Genomic DNA, 26,083 nt, shown 5'->3' with positions numbered 1-26,083 from the left:
ATGTTTATACACCCAACATAGGAGCACCTCAATACATAAGGTAAATGCTAAAAACCATGAAAGGAGAAATCGACAGTAACACAATAATAGTAGGGGACTTTAACACCCCACTTACACCAATGGACAGATCATCCAGACAGAAAATAAATAAGGAAACATAAGCTTTAAATGGCACAAAAGACCAGATAGATCTAATTGATATTTATAGAACATTCCACCCAAAAGTGGCAGAATATACTTTCTTCTCAAGTGCACATGGAACATTCTCCAGGATAGATCACATCTTGGGTCAGAAATCGAGCCTCAGAAAATTTAAGAAAATTGAAATCGTATCAAGCATCTTTTCTGACCACAATGCTATGAGATTGGAAATGAATTACAGGAAAAAAACTGGAAAAAACACAAATACATGGAGGCTGAACAGTGCAGTGCTAAATAACCAAGAGATCACTGAAGAAATCAAAGAAGAAATTAAAAAATACATAGAAACAAATGACAATGAAAACACAATGACCCAAAATCTATGGGATGCAGCAAAAGCCGTTCTAAGAGGGAAGTTTATAGCAATACAGTGTCACCTCAAGAAACAAGAAAAATATCAAATAAACAATCTAACCCTACACTTAAAACAACTAGAGAAAGAAGAACGAAGAAAACCCAAAGTCAGTAGAAGGAAGGAAATCATAAAGATCAGAGCAGAAATAAATAGAAACAAAGAAAACAATAGCAAAGATCAATAAAAGTAAAAGCTGGTTCTTTGAGAAGATAAACAAAATTGATAAACCCTTAGCCAGACTCATCAAGAAAAAAAGGGAGAGGTCGCAGATCAATAAAATTAAAAATGAAAAAGGAGAAATCACAGCTGACACTGCAGAAATACAAAGGATTATAAGAGACTACCAGAAACAACTATATGCCAATAAAATGGACAACCACGAAGAAATGGACAAATTCTTGGAAAGGTACAATTTTCCAAGACTGAACCAGGAAGAATTAGAAAATATAAACAAACCTATCACAAGTAATGAAATTGAAACCGTAATTAAAAATCTTCCAGCAAACAAAGGTCCAGGACCAGATGGCTTCACAGGCAAATGCTATCAAACATTTAGAAAAGAGCTAACACCGATCCTTCTCAGACTATTCCAAAAAATTGCAGGGGGAGAAACACTCCCAAATTCATTCTATGAAGCCACCATCACCCTGATACCAAAACCAGAAAAAGATATCACAAAAAAAGAAAATTATAGACCAATATCACTGATGAACATAGATGCAAAAATCCTGAACAAAATACTAGGAAACAGAATCCAACAGCACATTAAAAGGATCATACACCACGATCAAGTGAGATTTATCCCAGGGATGCAAGGATTCTTCAGTATACGCAAACCAGTCAATGTGATACACTACATTAACAAATCAAGGAATAAAAACCATATGATCATCTCAATAGATGCAGAAAAAGCTTTTGACAAAATTCAACACCCATTTATGATAAAAACCCTCCAGAAAATGGGCATAGAGGGAACCTACCTCAACATAATAAAGGCCATATATGACAAACCCACAGCAAGCATCATACTCAGTGGTGAAAAACTGAAAGCATTTCCTCTAAGATCAGGAACAAGACAAGGATGTCCACTCTCACCATTGTTATTCAACATAGTTTTGGAAGTCCTAGCCACAGCAATCAGAGAAGAAAAAGAAATAAAAGGAATCCAAATTGGAAAAGAAGTAGTAAAACTGTCACTGTTTGCTGATGACATGATACTATACATAGAAAATCCTAAAGATGCCACCAGAAAACTACTAGAACTAATCAATGAATTTGGTAAAGTAGCAGGATACAAAATTAATGCACAGAAATCTCTGGCATTCCTATACACCAACAACGAAAAATCAGAAAGAGAAATGAAGGAAACACTCCCACTTACCATTGCAACAAAAAGAATAAAATACCTAGGAAAAAACCTGCTTAAGGAGGCAAAAGACTTGTACTCAGAAAACTATAAAACACTGATGAAAGAAGTCAAAGATGACATAAACAGATGGAATATACCATGTTCTTGGATTGGAAGAATCAATATTGTGAAAATGACTATACTACCCAAAGCAATGTACAGATTCAATGCAATCCCTATCAAACTACCAGTGGCATTCTTCACAGAATTAGAACAAAAAATTTTACAGTTCGTATGGAAACACAAAAGACCCCGAATAGCCAAAGCAATCTTGAGAAAGAAAAACGGAGCTGGAGGAATCAGGCTCCCCGACTTCAAACTATACCACAAAGCTACAGTAATCAAGACAGTATGGTACTGGCACGAAAACAGAAATATAGATCAATGGTACAGGATAGGTAGCCCAGAGATAAACCCACTCTCATATGGGCACCTAATTTATGACAAAGGAGGCAAGAACATACAATGGAGAAAAGACAGCCTCTTCAATAAGTGGTGCTGAGAAAACTGGACAGCTAATGTAAAAGAATGAAATTAGAACACTCCCTAACACCATACACAAAAATAAACTCAAAATGGATTAAAGACTTAAATGTAAGACCAGACACTATAAAACTCTTAGAGGAAAACATAGGAAAAACACTTGTTGACATAAACCACAGCAAGATCTTTTTTGACCCACCTCCTAGAGTAATGGAAATAAAAACAAAAATAAACAAATGGGACTTAATTAACCTTAAAATCTTTTGCACAGCAAAGGAAACCATAAACAAGACAAAAAGACAACCCTCAGAATGGGAGAAAATATTTGCAAATGAAACAACGGACAAAGGATTAATCTCCAAAATACACAAACAGCTCATGGAGCTCAATATCAAAAAAACAAACAACCCAATCCAAAAATGGGCAGAAGACCTAAATAGACATTTCACCAAGGAAGACATACAGATGGCCAAGAGGCACATGAAAAGATGCTCAACATCACTAATTATTAGAGAAATGCAAATGAAAACTACAATGAGGTATCCCCTCACGCCGGTTAGAATGGCCATTATCAAAAAATCTAGAAACAATAAATCCTGGAAAGGGTGTGGTGAAAAGGGAACCCTCCTGCACTGTTGGTGTGAATGTAAATTGATATAACCACTATGGAAAACAGTATGGAGGTTCCTTAAAAAACTGGAAATAGAACTACCATATGACCCAGCAATCCCACTACTGGGCATATACCCTGAGAAAACCATAATTCAAAAAGAGACATGTACCACAGTGTTCATTGCAGCACTATTTACAATAGCCAGGACTTGGAACCAACCTAAATGTCCATCGACAGATGATTAGATAAGGAAGATGTGGCACATATATAAAACGGATATTTCTCAGCCATAAAAAGAAACAAAATTGAGTTATTTGTAGTGAGGTGGATGGACCTAGAGTCTGTCATACAGAGTGAAGTAAGAAAGAGAAAAACAAATACTGTATGCTAACGCATATATATGGAATCTTAAAAAAAAATGGTACTTATGAACCTAGTTGCAGGGCAGGAATAAAGAGGTAGACGTAGAAAATGGACTTGAGGACATGGGGTGGGAGGGTGAAGCTGGGGCAAAGTGAGAGTAGTATCGACATATACACACTACCGAATGTAAAATAGTTGGCTGGTGGGAAGCAGCAGCATAGAACAGGGAGATCGGCTCCATGCTTTGCCATGTCCCTAGAGGGGTGGGATAGGGAGGATGGGAGGGAGGCTCAAGTGAGAGGGGATATGAGGACATATGTATGCATATGGTTGATTTGCTTTATTGTGCAACAGAAACTAACAGTATTGTGAAGCAATTATACTCCAATAAAGATCTATTTAAAAAAAAAGTATATGAGAACATGATTTGATAAAGGATAGGATTATGTATATTTTTCTTTTTAAATTATTGTTTTTGCAGTGAACAATTTTTCAGCACTTTTCAGCGTGTATTAAAGTGTATAAGGTCTCTGAAACAAGTTCAGAAGACCTCAAATAAATGTGATAAACTAAACAGTAATAATGACAACCGCAGCAGCAGTGCCTGTTTGTGTCACACCCTGGCACGAGCAGGGACCTCCACCTGTCATCCTCCTCTCCCCTTCCCTACCACAGTCCTTGGCGCACATTGGGCGGGTAGCACTGAGCTTTCACAGGTGAGGAAAGTGAGGCTCAGAGAGGCCAAATGCCTTTCCCTGGGCCCCACTGATGCTGAGGCAGAAAGCAGGAGCTTGGGTTTAGGTCTCTGAACTAATGCCAGGTAGTTTCCTCTGGTGGATGGCAGGTCCTTGGTGCTGGCACTAATGGGCAGACCCCACTGGTCACCCTGGACCAGTGGGTTGCAGCCTCGGCCTCTCAGCAGAATCACCTGTGGGGTTTTTAACACCAACGAGCCTGGGGCCTCACCTGAGACACTGAGTCAGCACCCGCCCCATGGGTCTGGGCTCCCTGGAGATTGTGATGGGTGACCAGATTGGGAGCCTTTGTGCCCCTCGTGCTGAAGCCTCAGCAGGAGGGGAAGGAGGAGGGAGAGGTGGGGTTGAGCGTGTAAGGCGGGGAGAGGGTGTCAGATTAGGAGCCGCAGATCAGCTGCCAATCAGCTGAACCTCTTTGGCTCGCCCGGCACCCGTTTTCCAGCTCTGCCTCCCCTCTACCTCTGGAGTGTTCTTCCAGTTAATTAAAAGAAATACTTCTGAATAAAAGAAAAACCATTGGGGGGGAATATTTTGTTTCATTTTGTCACCTTTAAGATTGATTTGCATAAATGTATTTCTCTTGTATGTGCCAGGCTTTGTGAATGCATGTGAGTTGAGAACCTTTGCACATTTGATTTGAAGGTTATTTTGTTGTAATGTTTGGTGAAAACTGTCATAAACAGCTTGACTTCCAGTGTATCCCAGTTCACGGATATCAGCCAAGTAGCTCATTAAACTCATCAGTGTTGTCTTTTTAATTCTTATTGCTTCACGTGAAGTGAAACAACTACCACTTCAAAATGGAGATGTTTTGTTCCTTGGCTTTTATATTGGTGTCTGGACAGAAATTAGCAGTGAGTTCAGTGTCCTGTATTGAGTTCTCTGGAGGGGATAGAAGACAAGATTTTCTTTTAAAAAAGAAGTGTTCTTCCCCCTACGACTGCCCTTTCTTGGACAGTAATTCAGATTTAAGGTTTCTCGCATTCATTTGGAAATAGGTATGATATAAATAATAAACAAATAAGCATCTAATTCATTTCAGTAATTTCCCTGAAGAAGAGCAAGCTTATTTGAGAGTTATGTGCTCCTACAGTGAAAATCAAATTAGGGTGTATGTGTCTGTCTTTAATTAATTTAGTCATCTGAGTTGGAATTTGATGAGGCAGAGCCTTACTGGGAGGACTGATGAAATGCACTCTTCCCTTTCTTTATGTACTCCTGTACTTGACCCCTTTTTGTGTTTCCCTGCAGTGACTGGTACTACGCAAGGAGCCCCTTTCTGAAGCCAAAGCTGAGCTCTGACATCGTGGGCCAACTCTACGAGCTGACCGACATCCAGTTTGACCTGGCATCGAGGGGCTATGACCTGGATGCTGCTTGGCCGACGTTTGCCAGGTACCTTGAAGAACTAACTGCTTGGCTGAAAAGAGAGGAAAGAGATGTTTGAAGTTTTGAAGCTTGCCACCAGTCTACTCAAAGCAGTTTTGCTCGTGCAGTAAATTACCTGTAGCTTTGCAGCTCTTACGCTTGCTAATTTTACAGACTTGGTTGAATCGTGACTAACGATAGCATCTGGAGGCTCCAACCTTAAACTAACCTAACTGGCCAGGCGGCATGAGTCAGTGGAGACGCATATGTGAAACCCAAGGTTTTCAGATGTGTTGAGGGACTTGGTGTGGGAGCGAGGGGGGAGCAAGTGGGCTTTTCCCCGATGTGTTCTCATAGATACAGTTATCATGGAGGCCAGTAAGAGAGGGAGCGAAGGCTCCTCCATGTAAGGGTTGCTGGAAAGGTTGCTTTGCTGTGTTTTCTTTTCCTACACCAGTACGGCACTCACACACCATCCAACTGCAACCTCACAACCGTTCCAGGAGCAAGGTGCTGAGGAAACAGGCTCAGAGAATTGGAGGGATTTGCCCAGAGTCACACAGCTGGCAGGCAGCAGGGCCAGGGCCAGGATACTAGACTTGAGTTAAACTCAAGTCCAGCATTCTTTGTTTTGTTTTGCTTTCTGTTAATAAGGTGGTGGTTTTTTGTTTTTTTTTTCCAATTTTTATATTTCTTATTAGGGAATTCTTTCTGTGGAGGAAAAAATACTGACTATAATGGAACCCATTTGCCAACCACCAGGATTTAAGAGCTAACATTTTTGCTATATTTACTTCGTGTCATTTTTAGAACTGTTCAATTTTAAAATCATTTCAGACTTACAGAAAAGTTGTAAAAATAGTACACAGTACTCACTCACTTCGATTCCCCAGTTACCAGTATTTTACTACAAACGTTTTAATCATTCTTTCTCTCTCTCTCTCTTTTTTTTTTTCCGGCCGTGCCGCATGGCATGTGGGATCTTAGTTCCCTAACCAGGGATCGAACATGCGCCTCCTGCAGTGGAAGCGTGGAGTCTTAACCACTGGACTGCCAGGGAATTCTTATCGTACTTTATCTTTATGTAAACATGTTGGTTTATTTCCTGCATCATTTGAGAATAAGTTACAGACCTGATTCCCCTTTACTCCTAAGTACTTCATCGTATATTTCCTAAAATCAGGGATATCCTTTCCTAAAGTCAGAGACATCTATATAACCTCAGTACAATTGTTAAAATCACAGAACATTGATACAGTACCGCTGTCTAATCTACAGACTGTGTTCAAATTTTAAGAATTATGCCAGACATGTCTTTTATAATCCAGGAGCCAATCCAGGGTCACATGTCAGTGAATTGTTGGGTCTCTCTAGTCCTTGTTCATTTGGAACAGTTTCTCCTCTTTGCACAGACATTTTTGAAAAGTACAGGCCAATTATTTTGTAAAATGTTCCTTAATTTGAGTTTGTCTAGTGTTTTCTCATTATTGGATTCAGATTAAGCATTTTTGGCGGAAATACCCCAGGTGTTGTGTCCTCAGCATGTTGTACCCAGAGACGCAGGATGTTGGTTTGTTTCATTACTTGCAAGGTTAACCATGATCATTTGGTTAAGGTGGTGTTAGCCAGGTTTCTCCTAAAGTTACTGTTTCTCTGTTTGTAATTAATATGTATCTTATGGGAAGACATTTTGAGACTAGGTTTTTATCCTGTTTCTTTTAAATCTCCCTCCTGTTAGTTTTAGCGTCCGGTAAATCTTTTCCTGAATCAATTACTATCATGGTTACCAGAGTAATTTTCTGACTCCATCATTCCTTCTACATTAATAGTTGGCATTCTATTGTAAGGAAGATCTTTTCCTTCTTCCCCATCTATTTATTCATTTACAGCAGCATTGACTCGTGGATTCTTATTTTATTCAATAGGTTATATTCTGTCACTGTGATTATTTCAAAGCTTAAGGTGTCTTATATTTGGCCAAAGTCCCTTCAAGCTGGTTCTTGTGGGATTTTTTTGTTATGTCTGATACCTTTTTTTTTTTTAAGAAATAAAATATTATAGATCCAAATAAAGCCCCACCCCGCGGCCGTCCTTTCTCCTTTTCTCCCTTTCTAGAAGTAATTACAACCCTTTAGTTGATGCATGTCATTCCCAAATATTTGTGTTTCACTACATGTGCCCGTAAATATTACGTATGTATAGTTGTATTTTATATATATTTTTTAAATTTGCTACACTGATTGAATCATGAGGTGGCTTTACTTTTGCAGGTTGCTTTTTTCATTCCACATTGTTTTTGAGATTTTTATCTGTGTTTGTACAAGGAGTTCTATAGATGTGGAGTAGCGCTGGCAAACCATGGCCCACAGGGCAGTGTGTAACACACCTTCATTTACCTATTGTCTATGGCTGCTTTCATGCTACAGTGGCAGAGTTGAATTGTGACAGAACCCATAAGGCTTGCAAACCGAAATATTCACTCTCTGGCCCTTTACAGAAAAGATTGCCAACCTGTGGCATAGAGTATTCCATTGTGTGAGTAAATAGTTTATCTGTTTCTCTAGTGATGCGGAGTTAGAAAGGTTCTGCTTTTTCCACCATGACGGTGCTGCCAAGAGCATCCCCACACGTAACCTTATGCACATATGTGACTGTCTTTCAGGTAGTACTGAGAAGTGCAGTTGTTGGGTTGTGGACACTAACAAGGTTTAAAATGCAGTAATTGTAGATTAAGGAGAAGATTCTGGTCGTTAAGTAAAAGTGTGTTTCGTTCGCAATGACTAGTGCCATCAAATAGAACTTTCTGCAGTGAGGGAAATGTCCAGTGTGAACCAGAAGAGGTCTTCCAGCCACATTACTCGTGTAACAACGTAAAGCAGTGACCTCAAGGCCCGAAGCACAGCGTGACCTTTATTTACCAGATTAACTGTTGCTGGTTCCTCCCTGGTAGACAAGTTATGGCTGGCATCGAAGGTTCTAGGAAAACTTAAACTAAAAACTGGGAAATACTATGTTCACTTCGTTCTTTTTTGGCAGTGAGAGCAAAGCCATCGTGCTTAGACTTCAACAGCGTGGTCTAGCTGCTACGACCAACCTGAATGTGTGCTTTGGTGGAAATTGTTGGACTTTGCCCTCTTACTGGACCTGGGAGGGCACTGCCCCTACCACCACCTGGTTGCCTAGTGACAACCAAGGCCTCCCCAAGTGTGTGTGTGTTTGAGTGTGTGTGTGTGTGTGTGTGTGTGTGTGTGTTTCCTGCTCTGATGCAGGCATGTCTGTTTTGTGGCCCAACAGGAGGACCCTGGGCACTGGCTCTTCTGCTTACCTATGGAGACCCCCCAGCCGAAGCTCCAGCATGAGCAGTTTGGTGAGCAGCTACCTGCAGGTAATGCCGAGAAGGCTGGGGACTCGCTCTCTGTCATGTCAACCAGGGCATGTCCTTGCCCCTCCCAGCTCAGGGGGATGTTCTCAGACGCCTGGTGTTCCAGCCCAAGCGATATAACCCCTCAGTCCTACCCAGTGTTTCCTCGAGTCCAGGTTTTTACAACCAAAAGGAATTTAGGCCTTTTAAAAAATAAATTCTTTTAAAAGCTTTTTAAAGTGTTTCAGAAGAAGTGGTTTGGCACTCTGGTTAAAAGTGGCAAGGTCAAATCCTGACTGTCACTCGCCCCCTGTGTGACCCTGGGAAGGTGACCTACCCTGTCGAAACTTGACCTCTCTCATCTGTAAAATCTCATACCAGCCTGAAAGGTGGTTGTAGGGAGTAAATGAGGGCACACACGCACAGTGCTTAAGGGCTTGGCACAGGCTAGTGCTCAGTAAACGTTAGTGCGTCAGGTCAGTTTCATTAATTTTGTTAGAAATGTGAATGTATCGTATAGTTTAATGGGAAAGAACACTGAAATTAATCAGCAAAGCAATATAAGACGAATCAGTATAAGAAGCATTAAGAGTAGCATTTTTACCCTATTTTGTGATTTAATTGCAACAGGAATTGTGGGTGCAGTGCAATGGGTAAGCAGTAGTTTACATATAACATCATTTCCCTAAGAACCAGCATCCATTATGTTACCAAAGCTACAGGAGGCTGAATGGGAAAGGCAAGTTCTGAGTCTCAGTGGAGCTCACACGTGTGACGTTGCATCATATCTTAGGATGTGCTACTGACCTCCTCTGGCAGATGCTTTGAGCAAAGGGGTTCTGGTCCTTTGAATAGCTCGATAGACTAACCTTAGGTCATGTAATTGCTGTATTTTTACTTCTGTTCTCATTAAATTCTAAAGTTTTGCCAAGCAGCCATGTAGCTTCATCCCCAAGCCACCTGTTTTTCGTGTTTCCTCCCCAGACTCAGGAGATGGCCTCCCACCTTGACCTGAGCAACCCCTTAAACCACGAGGCACTGGAGGGCTTTGACGAGTTGCGGCTGGAGCTGGACCAGCTGGAGGTGCGGGAGAAGCAGCTGAAGGAGCAGATGCAGCAGCGGGACCGAGAGAACGAGGAGCTGAGGGCGGCCGTCAGCCTGCGTGGAGAGCAGCTGCAGGCAGAGAGAGAGAGGGGCCGCGCTGCCACCGAGGACAACCTTCGCCTCGCCGGTATGGTGGCCACGCTCCGGAAGCAGTGGGAAGTCACCCAGGCCACACAGAACACTGTGAAGGAGCTGCAGATGTGCCTGCAGGCCCTGGAGCTGGGGGCCTCAGAGAAGGAGGAGGATTACCGCTCAGCCCTGCGGCGGCTGGAGTCCCTACTGCAGCCCCTGGCTCGGGAGCTCGAGGCCACACGTGACTCCCTGGGCAGGAAGGACCAGTGCTCAGCTGATGTCCCAGACCAGCTGGGTGCAGCCGAGCAGAAGGCTGACGTGGCACTGGATGCAAAGGGGCGGCAAAAGCGCATCCCCAGTGACTCGCCCCTGGAGACTCAGGAGCTGGGGGAGAAGCTCCTGGAAAGGGAGAGCACCTGGGTCCAGGAGCTCAACAGGCAGCAGAGCACCCAGCTGGAGCAGCTGGCCAAAGAGCTGCAGCTGAAGGAGGAGGCCCGGGCCAGCCTGGAGCGCCTGGTGGAGGAGATGGCCCCGCTCCGGGAAGAGCTGTCCAGGAAGGGGCAGGAGGCAGCCCAGCTCCAACGTCAGCTGCAGGAGTCCTTGGCCCACTTGAGCTCCCTGGAGGACGAGCTCGCGGAGGGGCGGCGGCAGGAGCAGCGGCGGCAGGAGGAGAAGGAGCTGCTGGAGCAGGAGGCCAGGTCCCTGACGCGGCAGCTGCAGCTCCTGGAGACCCAGCTGGCCCAGGTGAGCCAGCACGTGAGTGACCTGGAGGAGCAGAGGAAGCAGCTCATCCAGGACAAAGACTGCCTCAGCCAGAGGGTGGGGGCGCTGGAGCGACTCGCTGCGCAGTCCGACCCAGAGCTGCCCGTGGCGGCTGAGGAGCGCGAGGCTCTGAGCTCCACCCTGCAGCAGGCCTGTGAGAAGCTGGAGGAGAAGCTGGAGGAGGAGCCGCGGGGCCCGTGGGAGGAACAGGTGGACGATCCCAGGATGCAAGGGGCCGGCCAGGAGAGGAAGCTCCAGCAGGCCAACAGGGAGCTGGAGAAGGAGCTGCAGAATGTGGTGGAGCGCAACCAGCTGTTGGAGGATAAGCTTCAGGCCCTGCAGGCTGACTATCAAGCGCTGCAGCAGCGCGAGGCGGCCATCCAGGGCTCCCTGGCCTCCCTGCAGTCAGAGCAGGCCAGCATCCGGCGCATGGGCGACCAGATGGAGGCAAGCCTCCTGGCTGTGAAGAAGGCCAAGGAGACCATGAGGGCCCATGTGGCTGAGAAGGAGGCTGCCCTGCAAAGCAAGGAGGCCGAATGCCAACAACTGCAGGAGCAGGTGGAGCAGTGCCGGCAGCTGGCAGAGGCCCGGGCGGGGGAGCTCAGAGCGCTTGAGGACCGGTGCCGCCAGCAGACCCAGCTGATCGAGACCCTCACGGCAGACAAAAGCCAGCAGGGGTCCAGCACACCTCAAGACCACGCGTCCCGGGAGCTAGCAGCCCAGCTGGCCCTGTCTCAGGCGCAGCTGGAGAGACAGCAGGAGGAGGCCCAGAGGCTGCAGGCTGGGGTGCTGGACCTCCAGGCCAAGCTGCAGGCAGCCCTGGGTGACCGGGAGAAGGTGCAGAGCCAGCTGAGCGTGGCCGAGGCCGCTCTGAGGGAGCACAAGGCCCTCGTGCAGCAACTGAAGGAGCAGAACAAAGCCCTCAACAGGGCCCACGTCCAGGAGCTGCTGCAGTGCTCGGAGCGTGAAGGGGCACTGCAGGAGGAGAGGGCCGGAGAGGCCCAGCGGAGGGAGGAGGAGCTCCAAGTAGTGTGGGAGGAGCTGTCCCAGGCAAAAGGCGGCTCCGAGGAGGCTCAGCTAGAACATGCTGAGCTGCAGAAGCAGCCGCACCGGGCCAACACGGATATGGCCGAGCTCGGCATCCAGGTCTGCGCGCTGACCGCGGAGAAAGAGCCGGTGGAGGGGGCGCTGGCCCACGCCATGCAAGAGCTCCAGGATGCCAAAGAGGCATCCTCCAAGGAGCTGGAGGGCCTGGAACACCAAGTGGCAGGGCTGCGGCGAGAGAAGGAGAGCTTGCAGGGGAAGCTGAAGGCAGCTGAGGAGGCAGCTGGCTCACTGCCTGGCCTGCAGGCCCAGCTGGCCCAGGCCGAGCAGCAGGCCCAGAGCATCCGGGAGACTGCACGCCAGGAGCTCGACACCCTCAAGTTCCAGCTGAGCACCGAGATCATGGACTACCAGAGCAGACTTAAGGTAATCCTCACCTTGACCGTCTGAGCTGCACCTGTCTCCTGCGGCAGGGCCTGGTGGGTCCATGAGTGGTTGGGATGCACCTTCGGCCAGGTGGCACATGAGGGCCCAAGAATGTCCTGGGGGGCCCAAGCCAACATGGTCTCGTCCAGGTGTCATAGCTCACAGCATCCTTCTCCCTGCAGGAACATGTTAGGGATACAGCATTGGAGAGGGATCCTTTAACCCAGACGTCTAAATTTAAGGCCATTACAGACAAGTTTGGCCCACACAGACTTTTTTTTTAACTTAGTAGCCAACATTTCAAGAGCAGGGTGTTTATAGATTCCGTTTTTGGACTTCTTTTGAAATCTTGGGAGTTCCTAAAGCCTGTGCTCTCATTCCTACGTGGCAGCAGTCAGCAGGAGCTGGGTGGGGACTGCCCACTTTAAGGAAGCGTGCATCCTCTGCTATTTTCCTTGCACTCGTTTATGTACTTGTCCAGCCCCTTTTGGCATGTGAGTTCCTGACTGCCTCAAGTCCTGTCCCTGGATTCTCTGTCCCTTCAGGTGCCTCCTGATAGCAGAGCAGTTGTAGGAAACCAACTCAATTCATTTTCACAGAGCCCTTGGGATAGACAAGCTTATGAGAACAGTGTTTACCGTGTGTCTTGACCTGCAGAGAAAAAGGGTTAAGAGTGAGGACACAGGCAGACGTCTACGGGGCTTTGGCTTCTGATGTGTCTGTCTGCTTCTGGGTCTGTGCACTCAGACCACTCCTGACCTCTCTCCTAGGCAACTACTGCGTTCCCGCAGATGTGCCTCCCCCCTTGTGTCACCCCACCCCTTGCAGTTCCGTGTGGCTCATACTCCACCCTTTCCTTGGCAGAAATGAAATTCTAGGTTTGGGGGCCAAGCTAAGTCTCTTGGCTTGATGGGATTGTGTTACCAGGGAAGCCCAAAGTTTATTGAGTTTGGGAGAAAAAGAGAGAGGTAGCTTGTTTTCACCCATTTGGGGGGAATGGGGCTGAGGGTGTCTCAGAACAAGGACCCCACTTTTCTGATCCCTTTCTCATCCTCTCCAGACCTCCAGTGAAGAATGCAGGAGCCTCAGGGGCCAGTTGGAGGAGCAAGGTCGGCAGCTACAGGCCGCCGAGGAGGCTGTGGGGAAGCTGAAGGTAAGCCTGGCCCCTGAGGCCCAGGGGCGGTGCTCCTGTCAGCCCTGAGCAGCGGCCGGCCCATCGTTCGCCTGGTCGTTCCACTCCCAGGGTGTGGGCCTGTCGAGGAAGGGGATGTGGCTTGGCTTTCATTGGACCATCAGAGAGGCCTCCCTGCCGGAGTTCCAGTGCCCTGGCTAAAGCTGCCGTCGGCTCACCTTTGCAGACAACCTGAGTCTGTGTCATGGCTCTTCCACTCCCTGGACACCTGGCTAGAGCTGTCAAGTGTGTTTTTCACCGCCCCTGTGTCTTATGGAAAGGAAATAAGTCATCCCCCTCTGCAGATGCTCTCCAAGTCAGTGTTTCTGACGTGAGCCAGAGCAGGGATGGAACTGAAACCCGTCTTCAGGGCAGTGACTTTTTTCAGTGACTCCTGTACCCTGCCACCCCACCTCTACCCCCACCCTGGAGATTCTGATACCTGCTGCCCCTCCAGCCACCACAACCGGTTGCAGCTGATGCTTGAGGGACATAATTACAAATGGGAGTCTGTCATACTCCACACACATACTAGTTCATGGTCTCTTGAACTTAAAAACAGACAAAAGCCCCTCCTGTTAGAAGTGCGCCAGCCAGATGGGGGGGGGAGCATGCCAGTCACTTGATGGCATCTTGCATGGGCTTCTGCAACCGAGCATCTTCTCCCTGCTGTCCTGTTCCAGGCTGCCCAGGCCGATGCGGCGGAGAAGCTGAGCTGCACCAGCAAGCACCTTGCCGAGTGCCAGGCCGCCATGCTGAGAAAGGATGAGGAGGGGGCCGCCCTGCGCCAAGACTTGGACAGGTTAGTTACACGGTCCACCCACGCGGCCAGTGAGAGAGTCCTCAAGGGAGGGGGTGTTTGGTACAGTCATTTAGAAAGTCAACCACTCATATCAGGTTAAAGAAGCCCTTTTGCAAGAAAAGCCACAGACTCATAAAGTGCTTATGTCAGAAGCATGCCACAGAGAACCTTGGCAATCTGCCTGTCACAAGCCTATAGGAAGCTGCAGAGACCCTTTCTCTTAATTCCATTGTCTTATCTCTAGCAGGGCATATTTCAGTTCAGTAACTTCATGCTTTGGTAAAACTAAAATGAAATAAAAGCTGGGAGATAATCATGGTACTACTAACAGCAGACATTTAAGTAATGCCTAAAATGTGGCAGGTACCGTTTTAAATACTTGGTATTTATTTGCCCATTTAATCCTCCCAACGGTCCTGTGAGGATGGTATTATTATTTATCCCATTTCATAGATGAGGAAAACAAGGCTCAGAGGAGTGAAGTCACTTTCCCAGGGTCACACAGTGTGTAAGTGGTGATGGCAGGATTGGAACTCAGAACATTTGGCTCCAGAGTCTTTGTCTCAACAACTACCCTAAAAAATATATAGACAGATAGTTTTGTGTTTTGTTTTGTTTTGTTTTAGGGTACTGGTGTGTGAGTATCATGTGTGCATGTTTCCCCCCCTGTGTGTTTTGACTTGAGTTCTTCATTTCCTCTGTGAAATGAGAGGCTGCGGGGTTAGGTGTGAGGTTCTCCCAAGCTCATCTGAGAGTGAGTGAGCGAGCCAGGGAGCAGGACCGGCTTGTCTTCCTGGAGACTGTCTGGTGCCGTGTCTGTGGAGAGCACGTCGTGCTGTCACCCTTTTATCGTAATTTTTTGTTAACCTTAAAGTATGGCCCTACCTGTGTCCAACCCCAAGACCTCTTCATCTTCAGGCTTGGGGGCCACCCGGAATTGTGAGTGTCAGCAGCCCACTGTCTGGTGATGGGGCCAAACTGGTCCTGTAGGGGATGCTGGGACCTGATTGCATGTGTGCTCCCAGCAAAAACAGACACACCACATTCTCCCGAGGCTTTAACTTTTCCACCCATCTCCTACCATCTGCTTCTAGGCCTGGGCCCAGGCTCAATAGGAGATCCAGACCACACTGGATGTTTAGTAACCTCAGTGTACATTTCTTCTCATCTGACTCTTCTCAGCTGACTCCTTACAAAGTTTGAATCCTATAGGACTCTGGCTGCCCTTAGCCTGGTGGTGTTCATGTGACAATTTAAGTAGAACCTCCTAAGTTGGTGGCATTTTTTTAATGCTATAACTCTGTGGGTGTGTGTGTGTCTGTGTGTACCCGAGATCATTTTGGAGGACAGTGTCTAGTAAAAAACCTCCTGACAACTTTATACTGGACATGGAAAGGCTGGATTAGATACAGATTAATTAGTCTTGCACAGCCCTCTGTTTTAATGGAGCTGTTATGAAAGCCTTGCTTTGTAAGGCATCCTTGGAAAACCACTGCCTTAGGGGACAGGTGAGCTGAAAGAGAAGTGGGCAAGGGCGGGAAGACCGTGCTTCAGCCGGCCCCTCTGCTGCAGCCTGAGGCTCCGAAGCACCCAGAACAGGATTCCTTAGGCCTCAGGGTTGTCAGGTTGAACGCCTTGCAGTGTAGATTGAGTGCCTGCTGTGTGCCCCATGCCAAGCCCCATGTGTAGAGTCCCAAAGACACATGGAAGATAGGCGCTCCTCTGTGTGGTCATCTCCAGGAAGCTATGCCTCTGTTCTTTCTCTCCTGGCTCCTTTTTCCTCTTGTGTATACTGCCATCACCAGCGCATGCACTTAACCCATTGGGCTCCTCTCAAAGCCTCAGTCTCTGCCCAAGAGCCAAGTGGTGCAGAGTTGGACGCACCTGGGGTGCTCCTAGTGACCTGAGGTCAACCTCCTCTCCCAAATGTCCCTTGTATTTGTTGTGAGGGGTAGTGGTGTGTGAAGAGTTTGGGTGTGTGAGGGAAGTTTTGAAGGCTTAAGAGAGTGTACAGCCTGTGAGTGGGGCAGTGCCAGGTGGCTCCCCCCATGAAGGGGAAAGACTGGTAGGGCAGCAGGACCCCCCATTAGAGGCCTGGGTTAGCCCAGAGGCACGGGGGAAGCTGGAAGTAGTGGGTAGTAAGGAAAACTTACTACTCCTCCACCAGGACCCAGAAGGACCTTGAAAAAGCCACGACAAAGATCCAGGAGTATTACAATAGACTCTGCCAGGAGGCGACAGACAGGGAGAAGAATGACCAGAAGATGCTTGCTGACCTGGATGACCTGAATAGAACCAAGAAGTACCTGGAGGAGCGGCTGATAGAGCTGCTCAGGTGAGTGTCAAACAAGGGGCCAGGGGCTCCCCGCAAGCTTGGCTTTTCTTTAAAGAAATGCAACTGTTCTTGAAAGGACTCTTCAAGGGAAATGGGCCCCTGTCTGCTTGTGTTCTGTTGTAAGCGCCCACACATGTGAACAGGGTCTGCTCAGGCCCTTGGCAGCCTTGCACCTGGTCCGTGTTTTCTTATTGCTATGCTAACTGTTTTCAAAATCTCCATGTGCTCAGCCACAAGAGTGACAATCAGAGATGTTTAATATCCTCAGGGACTTCTCCATTCCCTTGTCACTCTCTCATGAGCCCTTTTCTCCTTCTCCTCCATCCCACTGTCCCCAGCACCTGGGCCCCCAAACTCCAGTGCCTGCAGGTAGCAGACAGTGATGTAAATGTGTGAACCGGGCCAGGATGGGGGCTCTGAGAAACCGGAGGACATGGCCTGCCCTGCTCTTGCTGACTGTTGCCCCACAGGCATCGAGTCCAGGATTGCCAGGTCACGTTACTTCTTAAGAGAAGGTGGAAATCTGGATTTTTATGTGAAATTGGCCTGACTTTTAAATGTTGACAAGTCATTCAAAAAGTTTTTAAAGGTTTTTGTATAGCATTTTTTTTTTTTTTTTGGCTGCGCCTGGCTGCTTGTGGGATCTTAGTTCCCCAACCAGGGATCAAACCCACGCCCCCTGCAGTGGAAACGCGGAGTCTTAACTACTGGACCTCCAGGGAAGTCCCGGAAATTTTCAAAAATACAAAAATAGGATAGCAAAATGCACTGTTGTGTACCTGTCACCCAGCTTCAACATTATTCAGCTCATGACCAGTCTTGTATCATCCAAGAGTCCTACCGATTTCCCCCACCTCCTCAGATTATTTTGAAGCAAATCCCAGACATCCTATCATCTCATCCACAAGTATTTTGATACGTACCTCTCCAACACAAGGACTCTATTTTAAACAACCACAGCATCATTACCGCGCTTGAAAATTAACTAATTCCCAATATCATCAAGTGTCTAGTCAGTTTGAAATTTTTCTAATTGCTTTATAATTTTTTCTAATCAGGATCTATATTAGATCTATACATTGCATGGTGTATGTTTCTTAGATCTCTCTTACTTAGTCATGGCTCCCCCACCATCTCTCTCTCTCTTTTTTTTTCCTTTGCAGTTTACTTTTAAAGAAAGCAGGCCATTCATCTGGTAGAGTTTCCCATAGCCTGGACTTTTCTGATTGCATGCCCATGGTGTCATTTAACGTGTTCTTCCATCCTCTGTGTTTCCTATAGCCCCGAAAATTAATAGCAGTTTTAAGGAAGGCTTTATACACATCTTCCCTGGTGCATCAGGCACATTTAGATGCTGCTAGAGCCTCCTGAAAATCCTGCCACTTTTTTCAGTGTGCTTGCTTCCTGTAGTGGCTGTGCTGTCTCTCTAAGGAGTGGAGGAGGTCAACATCCCATCGGATTTTCAGGAAAAGCTCGACTCTCCTCCATTAATTGTTACTTAAACCATAAAAACATGAAGGATCCCGAGCACATTTAAGATTTGGGTTCTTGGGCTCACAGCACACAGACTGTCATGTAATCATGGCAGCACGTGCCAGCTTAAACTCACAGTGGCCACATGCACTGTCATTTAGACATCTGAGCAGCTGGTGACCCTTGTCAGTGCCAGCAGGTCTTTGCAGTTGCCAGAGCCCTTTATGGACATCGCAGGTCCCCCGTACCTTCACACGTGTGGTGTCAGATGAGGACTTACACGTTGGCAGGCTCCTGCTGAGTCTGGGACTGGTGTGGGGTGACAGAGGAGACCTAGACTGGGGGGTTATTTGCAAGGTAAAAATGAATTCTCCTTGTGTTTTGGGAAATTCGGAAGCAGTCTTTTGAAATGAACCAGAGATAATTCTGTTGTTTTCATGGATTCTTTCTTCTGTTTTTCTAATGCGGCTTTTTCCCAGGGACAAGGATGCTCTCTGGCAGAAGTCAGATGCCCTGGAATTCCAACAGAAGCTCAGTGCTGAGGAGAGGTGGCTGGGGGACACGGAGGCGAACTACTGCTTTGACTGCAAGCGGGAGTTCAGCTGGATGGTGCGGCGGCACCACTGCAGGTCAGCAGGCGGCTTGCGGGCAGGGCCCAGCACTAGAGCAGACGCCTCTGAACGAGGACTCCGTGGCAGGTGTTGGCACCTCAGCCAACTGTCTAGGAAGAGCATGTTGCCTCTTAGTTTCAAGGGAACCAGTTGAGGAGGGTCTGTTAGGCAGGGTCTCAGCAGGACACTCAGGGATCCCCGAAAGGGAAGAGAGTTTAATACAGGGGTCGTAGGCAGAGTTAAGGGGACCCACAGGGATGTAGAGCACCCAGAGACCCAACCCCTGACCTTCTCTTGGCCTGCAGGGGTCAGAGGGGAAACGAAACCCAGAGAGAGCAGGGGCTGAGGCTTCACCGGAGGAACACAGAGCAAAGACCCCCCACCCCCCAGGGCCCAAAGAAGGGCAGACAGGGATGAATCTTGGGTTGGGGTGGGGTCAGATGGAGAACGGTCAGCACAGGGGGATGGGGTCTGTGGTCTCTTAGAGCCCAGCCCCCGAGGCCTGGAATGCACACCTGCATCGTTGCGTCAGGGAAGGGGGCTCGGCCTGCCTCCCAGGACCCTAGGAAGTAAAAGTGTCTCCCATCAGGCTTACCAAGATGGCTTTCTTGGAATCTTATGAGATAAGCCTTCAGGCCTCACTCTAGAGTGGGGGCAGAGCCAGGTCTGACGAGCCGTGTGGCGTCCAGAGCCCAGAACAGAGCCCGGTTCCGGTGCCGAGCAGGTCACTCGAGACCTCTAGTGCAGCGTCCTCAGGGCCCGTGCCTGTGTCGTCCCCAGGATATGCGGCCACATCTTCTGTTACTACTGCTGCAACAACTACGCTGTGAGCAAGCACAGCAGCAAGAAGGAGCGCTGCTGCCAGGCCTGCTTCCAGAAGCTGAGCGAGGGCCCCGGGTCCCCCGACAGCACCAGCTCGGGCACCAGCCAGGGAGAGCCCAGCCCCGCCCGGTCACCAGCCCAGGCCGCACCGCAAGCCACCAGAGGCCAAGGTCAGGCTCCGCCACTGCCCTCGGTGTTTTCCAGGTGCCACCCTCACTGCTACCCCACTGTGGCTGCTCAGCTGGAACATGCTTAGTTCAGTGTTTTCCACACTTAGGCACTAAAAAGGTAGTACCACCAATCTGAGACTTTCTTTTTGATGTAATTAGGATTGAAGGAGAATTGAAAAGGGAATAACTTTCTCCTGGTATGATTCAGTGTTATTTAACATGGGGTCTGTTTACTTCTCAACTCACATACCACCAGTGGATCCCACAGCTTTGGAAAACGCTGTCTCCCAGGGCCCCAGCCCCATATCCAACCCTCTCTTTCAGGGTAACCAAAGGCCAGGAGTTGAGTGTGGAAACGAGCACATCCTTCCCTGTCTCCCTGTAGCTCACATTCTCTCTCGGCGGCCAAGAAGGGTGTATTCTCCTTCATGTCCTCTCACTCAGCTCAGTAAAAGGAAGCGGGATTTGGTTCCTGCTGCTTCTCAGCACAGCCTCGCAGACCAGCCCAGGCTGCCCTCTCAGGACTGGACTGTGGGTGTCTATTCTGAAGCATGGCCTGTCCCAGGAGCCATGCGGCAGGGCCTGCTGGGAACTTGTAACTCCCATGAACTGTTCTTCTTGCTGACCAGCCCAGGAATCTTCCCCTCGCCTGGCTCAGTAGTGGGTGTTCCAGTGACGACAGAGGGTGGCATGGTGCCAGCATGCTGAGGTTGCTTGTTTTGATTTCTGACATTTCCTGTCTCCTCCTCTGCCTGTCTGTCTTACTTTCTGTCTTTTCTTTTTTCATCTCAGGCCTGCCATCACATTTTCCATCACATGCAAAAGACTGCTTGTTGGCGGGGTGGGGGGTGACTAGCACAGCCGCATCGCACAGCATCCTTCCTACTGGGGAGCCTGCAAAGTTGGGCACAAGTCCCCCTGGTCAGAAGCACAGTGGCTGCTGTGCAGAGGGAGGTTCTTTTCCACCCCCCAGTGGATTGAGGTGAAAATGCAGGTCAGACAGAATCCTCCTCTCAAAGAGGCATGAGTGAGGTCTGTGTCTGCTGGAGCAAGGATTCAGCAGCACAGAAGTATGATTACCTTTTTGTTAGGTTCTTTCCTGATAAGATTTTGATAGGTTTTTTTCCTTCTAAATAAAGGGGCTCAGAGAACATGTAAGAGCTTAAAACCTCTCCACGCCACTGCCTAAGGGACTTCAGAGAAATCTCTTACATGGTGCATTCAGTTTCATCTGTAGTCCCCTCATCTGCTTTTCTGGAACATCCCAAGAGCCATTTCTCTCCATCTGGACAGAATAGCTGTCGGTTGAGTGAGCACTTAGAGTGTGTCCTGGTGGCTCGTCCCACATAGCTGCACTCCCTCCCCGTACTGTCCATGACTGTGCATTTCTCTTCTCTCCCGACCTGCCTCTGCACCCCAGGTGCTAACACAGACTGCCGGCCGCCAGACGATGCCGTGTTTGACATCATCACAGATGAGGAGTTGTGCCAGATACAGGAGTCCGGCTCCTCCTTGCCTGAAACACCCACTGAAACTGATTCTCTTGACCCAAACGTGGCTGAACAGTGAGTAGACATCACCTCCATTTCCTGAGTGCTCATTAAGTGCCTGGCCTTGTGGTTTCTTATCAAAGGATTAGGAAAGCTCGGAAGCAGGATTGGCTGTCTTTGCTTAAGGGAAGGTGCCTGCAAACAGTGCTCGGGGCAGGGTGCCCTTGAGGAGCACCAGGGCTCCAGGAGTAGTCAGTGTTGAGCCTTGTCAGAGAGTTCCTGGGCGTGTCTGTCAGCGGTTCCCCTGATTTCAGCATCTCCAGGAAGGCCTTTCTTGGCTTAGGCGACTGTATTAATCTGCTCAGGCCGCCATAACAAAATACCATAAAAAAAAAAAAAAACCATAGACCAGGTGACTTAGACAACAGAAATCTATTTTCTCACAGTTCTGGAAGTCCAAGGCCAAGGTATCGGCAGGTTTGGTTTCCTGAGGCCTCTCCTTGGCTTGCAGACAGCTGCTATCTTCCTGTCTCTTAACACGGTCATGCCCGCTATGCATGTGCCACCCATGTCTCTCTGTGTTCTAATCTTTTCTTCTTATAAGGACACCAGTCAGATTGGATTAGGGCTCACCTTATTGGCCTCATTTTAACTAACTTACTTCTTTTAGGTCTTATCTCCAAAAACAGTCACATTCTGAGGTACTGGGCATTAAGACATCAACATATGAATTTAAGGGGGGGACACAATTCAGCGCATAAGAGCAGCGTTGGCTGGGCTGCTATAGCCACGCTCAGAGCAACGCACTGCTCTTTAAAAACCGTGTTCATCTTTTGGAACCACTCATCAGGCTTGGTAATGGTGCCACAAGATTAATTTCTGTTGTCTCAAGTAGATGTTTCTCTCAGAAGTCCTCTTTTTTTTTTGGCTGCGCCATGCAGCATGCAGGATCTTAGTTCCCTAACCAGGGATCGAACCCGTGCCCCCTGCAGTGGAAGTAGGGAGTCTTAACCACTGGACTGCCAGGGACGTCCACCCCAAAGTTCTAAAAGCAATAAAAATATAACCAAGTTTGTTACCCAGTGCTTTGTGGAACCCGAGGGACTTTCCCCTCACCCAGCCTGTGTCTGCCCCATCACCAGTGTCTTGTGCTGCTCTTAATCAGTGACCCAGACCCACCAAATGTTCCCGATGCCGCAGATGGACAGCATCAGGCACAGGGGCGTCCTTTAGTACCGGCTCTCCATTGGCCCTCTCATTTTTCTGGGCCAGCTCTTTTCCAACAAGGCCTGTGAGGAAAGTCTGCAATGGCTAATTTCTAAATATATGAAGTAACTGCACAAAGTGCCATTGTATTAAAGTGTCAAGAGTTTAAGCCAGGGGACCCATGGGAAAAGTCAAGTTCCCCTCCATGGCAGCCTTGCTTGGTGTTTCTCGGCCCCTGTGGTCTGGCTTGACTGCGGTTCCTACAGCCAAGCACTGCCTGTTTAGAAGCTCAAGGGAGAATTGACTTGGCTCCTGTGTCCAGACGTTCGTTGACTCACTTTCCATCCAGTTAGGGAGTTTTGTGATGCTCCTGCCGACTTGTATTGAGATCTCTGTTCCTTTATTCCTGCCCAGAGTTCAGAGGAAGGGCTGTCAGATTTATCATCCAGGATTTCTGCTGCGTGGGAGGAGATGCACTTAATCTTCGGGAGGTTCTCAGCGCAGGAGATTTTAGGCTCAAGTGTATGTCTCCATACTCTTCTGTTCTCTTGCTTGAGGGTGACTGACCTTGCCTCATGGATAAAGCCAGCCCCATCACCCAACCCAAGAAAGCCTCTGCTCACTGTGACCACGGGCCCTTTCTTTTCCTTCTGAAGCCTTTCCTGGCTGCGTGAGCCTCCAGCGTTCTCCCCAACCCCCATGGTTCAGTGGTCCCCAGGGCACGTTCTGTTGCATTTGCACTAAGCCATACTCATGCCGTCGTCACCTGGCAACTCTTCGCTGACTGTGCCTCAACTGCCGGCCAGGTGGGTGGGTGGGTAGGGGGTCCGGGGAGCAGGACCGGAAGCTCAGGGCCTGGGAGGATGACCTTGGGCTGTCACCTGCATGAGGAAGTGCCGCCTGCAGCTCCCTCTTCCCTTCACCTTTCACCTTCCCCTTTCTCAGTAGGAACAAAAGCAGAAGGTCTTCTGACCGCTGACAAATAAGTGTGTTTTTGGTCATGGGAAATCAGGAAGTGGTCCAAGGAAAGGAAACTGCCAGCATGCTGGCCTGCGGCCTCCAAGGGAGATCCAGGGCTAATGGATGGACCTGCAGTCCCCATGCATCATCTGTTTGGGTGAAGGGCCAGCCCTCCAAGTCAGTTCAGGGCCTGCCTTGTCTCACACCTTCCTTGTGAGTTAGCCGAAGACAGACCCCCATGTCTCTGGTGGCTTTTTCTTATGTTCTTTTTCTTCCTAAGCTTAGGACCAATCAAAACCACCAGGAGTCTGAGAAACTCAGACAGGTTTGGTGGGGTGGGGGGGTGAGGGGTTGGTATAGAGCCTGGGTTTGTGTATACATCCCTGCCAAGACACTGAGAGAAAGAAATCAGCAAGTCCAAAGGAAGAAGTGGTCCAGGAGGGGTTAAAGGCTGTGAAAGCCCTGATGAGGGGGGGGAAAGGAGGCTGCCTGGAGGCAGTGTCTGTTGAGCACTTTCCTTGTGTAGCAGCTTTTGCACGTGACCTCACTTAGTCCCTGCCCAACCCTTCAAAGAGTAGGGATTATGGTCCCCATTTTACAGGTCAAGGTACTGAAGCTCAGGAGGGCAGGTAACTTGCTCAGGGTCAGGGGGCTGTAAGTGTTAGCACTGAGCTTTGTGCCCAGAACCCCTCCCTCCAGTCCACAGGCACGAGATTCATTTTGAAGAGTACAGCCCTCTTCTCCTGGTCCCGTTTCCCTATCTTCACATCAAACACCTGCCCACCTTCCCTGCCTCTTTGTCCATTCCTCCCCCGCCACACACACACATTCTCAGGACAAACACAGTTGTCTGCCTTGGCCCTCCTGGCCGTGATGGGACAGGAACAGGTCCCAGAATCCAGGCTCTCGGGGAGACCTGGCAGGATCCCGCAGATCCCTAAGCAGCCTCCCAGAGCCCCCTGCACCTGGCTCAGGAGCACAGCCCGCCTCAAGTGGAGGGGCGATATTCTCCAGAACCCTGCAGGTGTGCACACCCCTCCCCACAGTGACCCAGGCCCACCCTCAGCCATCTCCCTGACCAGGTGCCCAGCTGTTCTCAGGACCGAGGCAGGCAGAGGAGGAAAGAAACTGTCCTCCAGCAACAGGCCTGGCCTTGGGTCCCTTGGCCTCTGCTCTGCTTCCAGCAGCCATTCCCTCCTCCAGGCCCGGCCTCCCTTCTCGAGCAGACCGTGCCGATGAAGAGCTTGAGGTCCAGAGTCAGACACTCCTGGTCTGCTGCCTCCAGGTTCCCTGGCTTTGAGCACCGCAGCCCGCAAACTCAGTTCCCTCCCTCGTACAGAAGAGTCAGGGACGGCACCTGTAGGGTTGTTAGGAGGATCAGACAGAAATGATGTGGAAAGCCTTCCACGGAATTGCGTGGTTTTGGTGATGTTTTCCCTGAGCTGTGAGGTCAAGGGCCACACTGTGGTGTCTACTGCCACGGGCCCTGGTTCCTTACATCTCGTAGCTCAGTTGTGTTCGCCAACGAAAATCCCGCCAGATGCCCAGATGATACTGAGCTCAAACTCACGCACAGAGACTGTCCCTGACCCACAGAGCATCTTTGCCAGTACTTGCTTTAGAACAGGTGCCCTGTGGTCAGAGTGCTTCGGGGATCTGTGGCAGGTTTATCACCAACCAGGAGATACAATACCTGGTATCTCAAACCGAGAACAGGATATGGTGATAACGGTTAAGGTTAGAAAGCCACCTTGTGCTTGGGTTAACCTAGCATCTCCGCCTTCAGACAAGTACAGAGTTGTCAGGTACCCCGGGCCGTCTTAGCCAACATTTGGGGGAAGAGAAAGAGGTTATTCACCGGGGTTCCAGCCCTAGCTCTGCTGTGTGAGCTTTGGCAGGTAGTAATGTCTCTGAACTAGTTTCCTCATCTGGAAAACAGGGATGATAGTACCAGGCGTCCTACCAAACAGCATTGGGAGTTACCGTGGACCACAAAGGACTGGGCCTGTGGAAGGGGTGCTGCCCTGAGAGAACAAGGCTAGAGCCAGCGCCCCGGCCACTCCTGGGCCCTGTGCTCTTTGCTCCGCCTCCACCCCTCCAGTATGGGCAGCTTCTGTTTTTTCTCTCCTGCAGCACCATTTCCTCAGTCCAGAATGCTCACTGAGAATCCCAGGCTTCTGGCTCCAGGGAGCCCCTGGAATCAGGTTCACCCTGTGTTCACCGCATCTCGGACAGTGTGGCCGTCATGGCCTCTAACCGCCCCACCCCCGGCCTGCAATTGCAGGGAAGCTGGTGGGGGAGGAGACCCTGAGGCCGCACGTGAGGCCAACTGGACTCACCCAGGGTCCACACCCAGCCTGACCCCCTCCCGCCAGTTTCCCCCACACCCCAGGCTGCTTACGCCAAGCACTGGTGCGTGGGAGCAGAGGGGAGAGCCAAGGGGAGAAGGGCGGGTCTGAGCTTGTGCTCCATGGGGCTGTCTCGTGGATGAGTGAAGTCGAGAGTGAAAGCCTTGTTTGGGCTGTGCCAGTGTCTGTTGCCTGTAATGGTGTGTACCCAGGAGGGCTTTGGGAAAAAGATCTCTACTCCCAAATGTGAGCAGGTGAGGGCCCAGAGAGTAGGGCCAACGAGTGACTGGGGAGGCAGAGAAGGTGAAAGAAGATTCAGCTGCTGTGCTTTTCCTCAGGACAGGCAGGCAGGTTCTCCTAAGCTGTGGAAGGGCCAGTGC

The 26,083-nt window shown here is 49.1% G+C and overlaps 1 protein-coding gene across 2 annotated transcripts in view; it reads left to right on the top strand.

Moving 5' to 3' along the window:
* The window catches only part of FYCO1 (FYVE and coiled-coil domain autophagy adaptor 1), an 85,655-nt gene that overhangs the window by 22,479 nt on the left and 37,093 nt on the right, over positions 1-26,083 (top strand). For both annotated transcript variants that reach the window (XM_082413852.1, XM_082413853.1), the window contains exons 6-14: positions 5,430-5,573; positions 8,841-8,931; positions 9,892-12,315; positions 13,376-13,468; positions 14,170-14,288; positions 16,456-16,623; positions 18,576-18,725; positions 19,488-19,699; positions 21,120-21,264. In XM_082413852.1, coding sequence (XP_082269978.1) covers positions 5,430-5,573; positions 8,841-8,931; positions 9,892-12,315; positions 13,376-13,468; positions 14,170-14,288; positions 16,456-16,623; positions 18,576-18,725; positions 19,488-19,699; positions 21,120-21,264 — 3,546 coding nt within the window. The remainder of the gene's footprint in view (positions 1-5,429; positions 5,574-8,840; positions 8,932-9,891; positions 12,316-13,375; positions 13,469-14,169; positions 14,289-16,455; positions 16,624-18,575; positions 18,726-19,487; positions 19,700-21,119; positions 21,265-26,083) is intronic.

This window comes from Balaenoptera physalus (genome assembly GCF_965194825.1).
Source record: "Balaenoptera physalus genome assembly, chromosome: 11".
Classification (NCBI taxonomy): Eukaryota; Metazoa; Chordata; class Mammalia; order Artiodactyla; family Balaenopteridae; genus Balaenoptera; species Balaenoptera physalus.
Note: the sequence above shows the minus strand (reverse complement) of the source record. Positions and strands in the feature narration are given on the sequence as shown.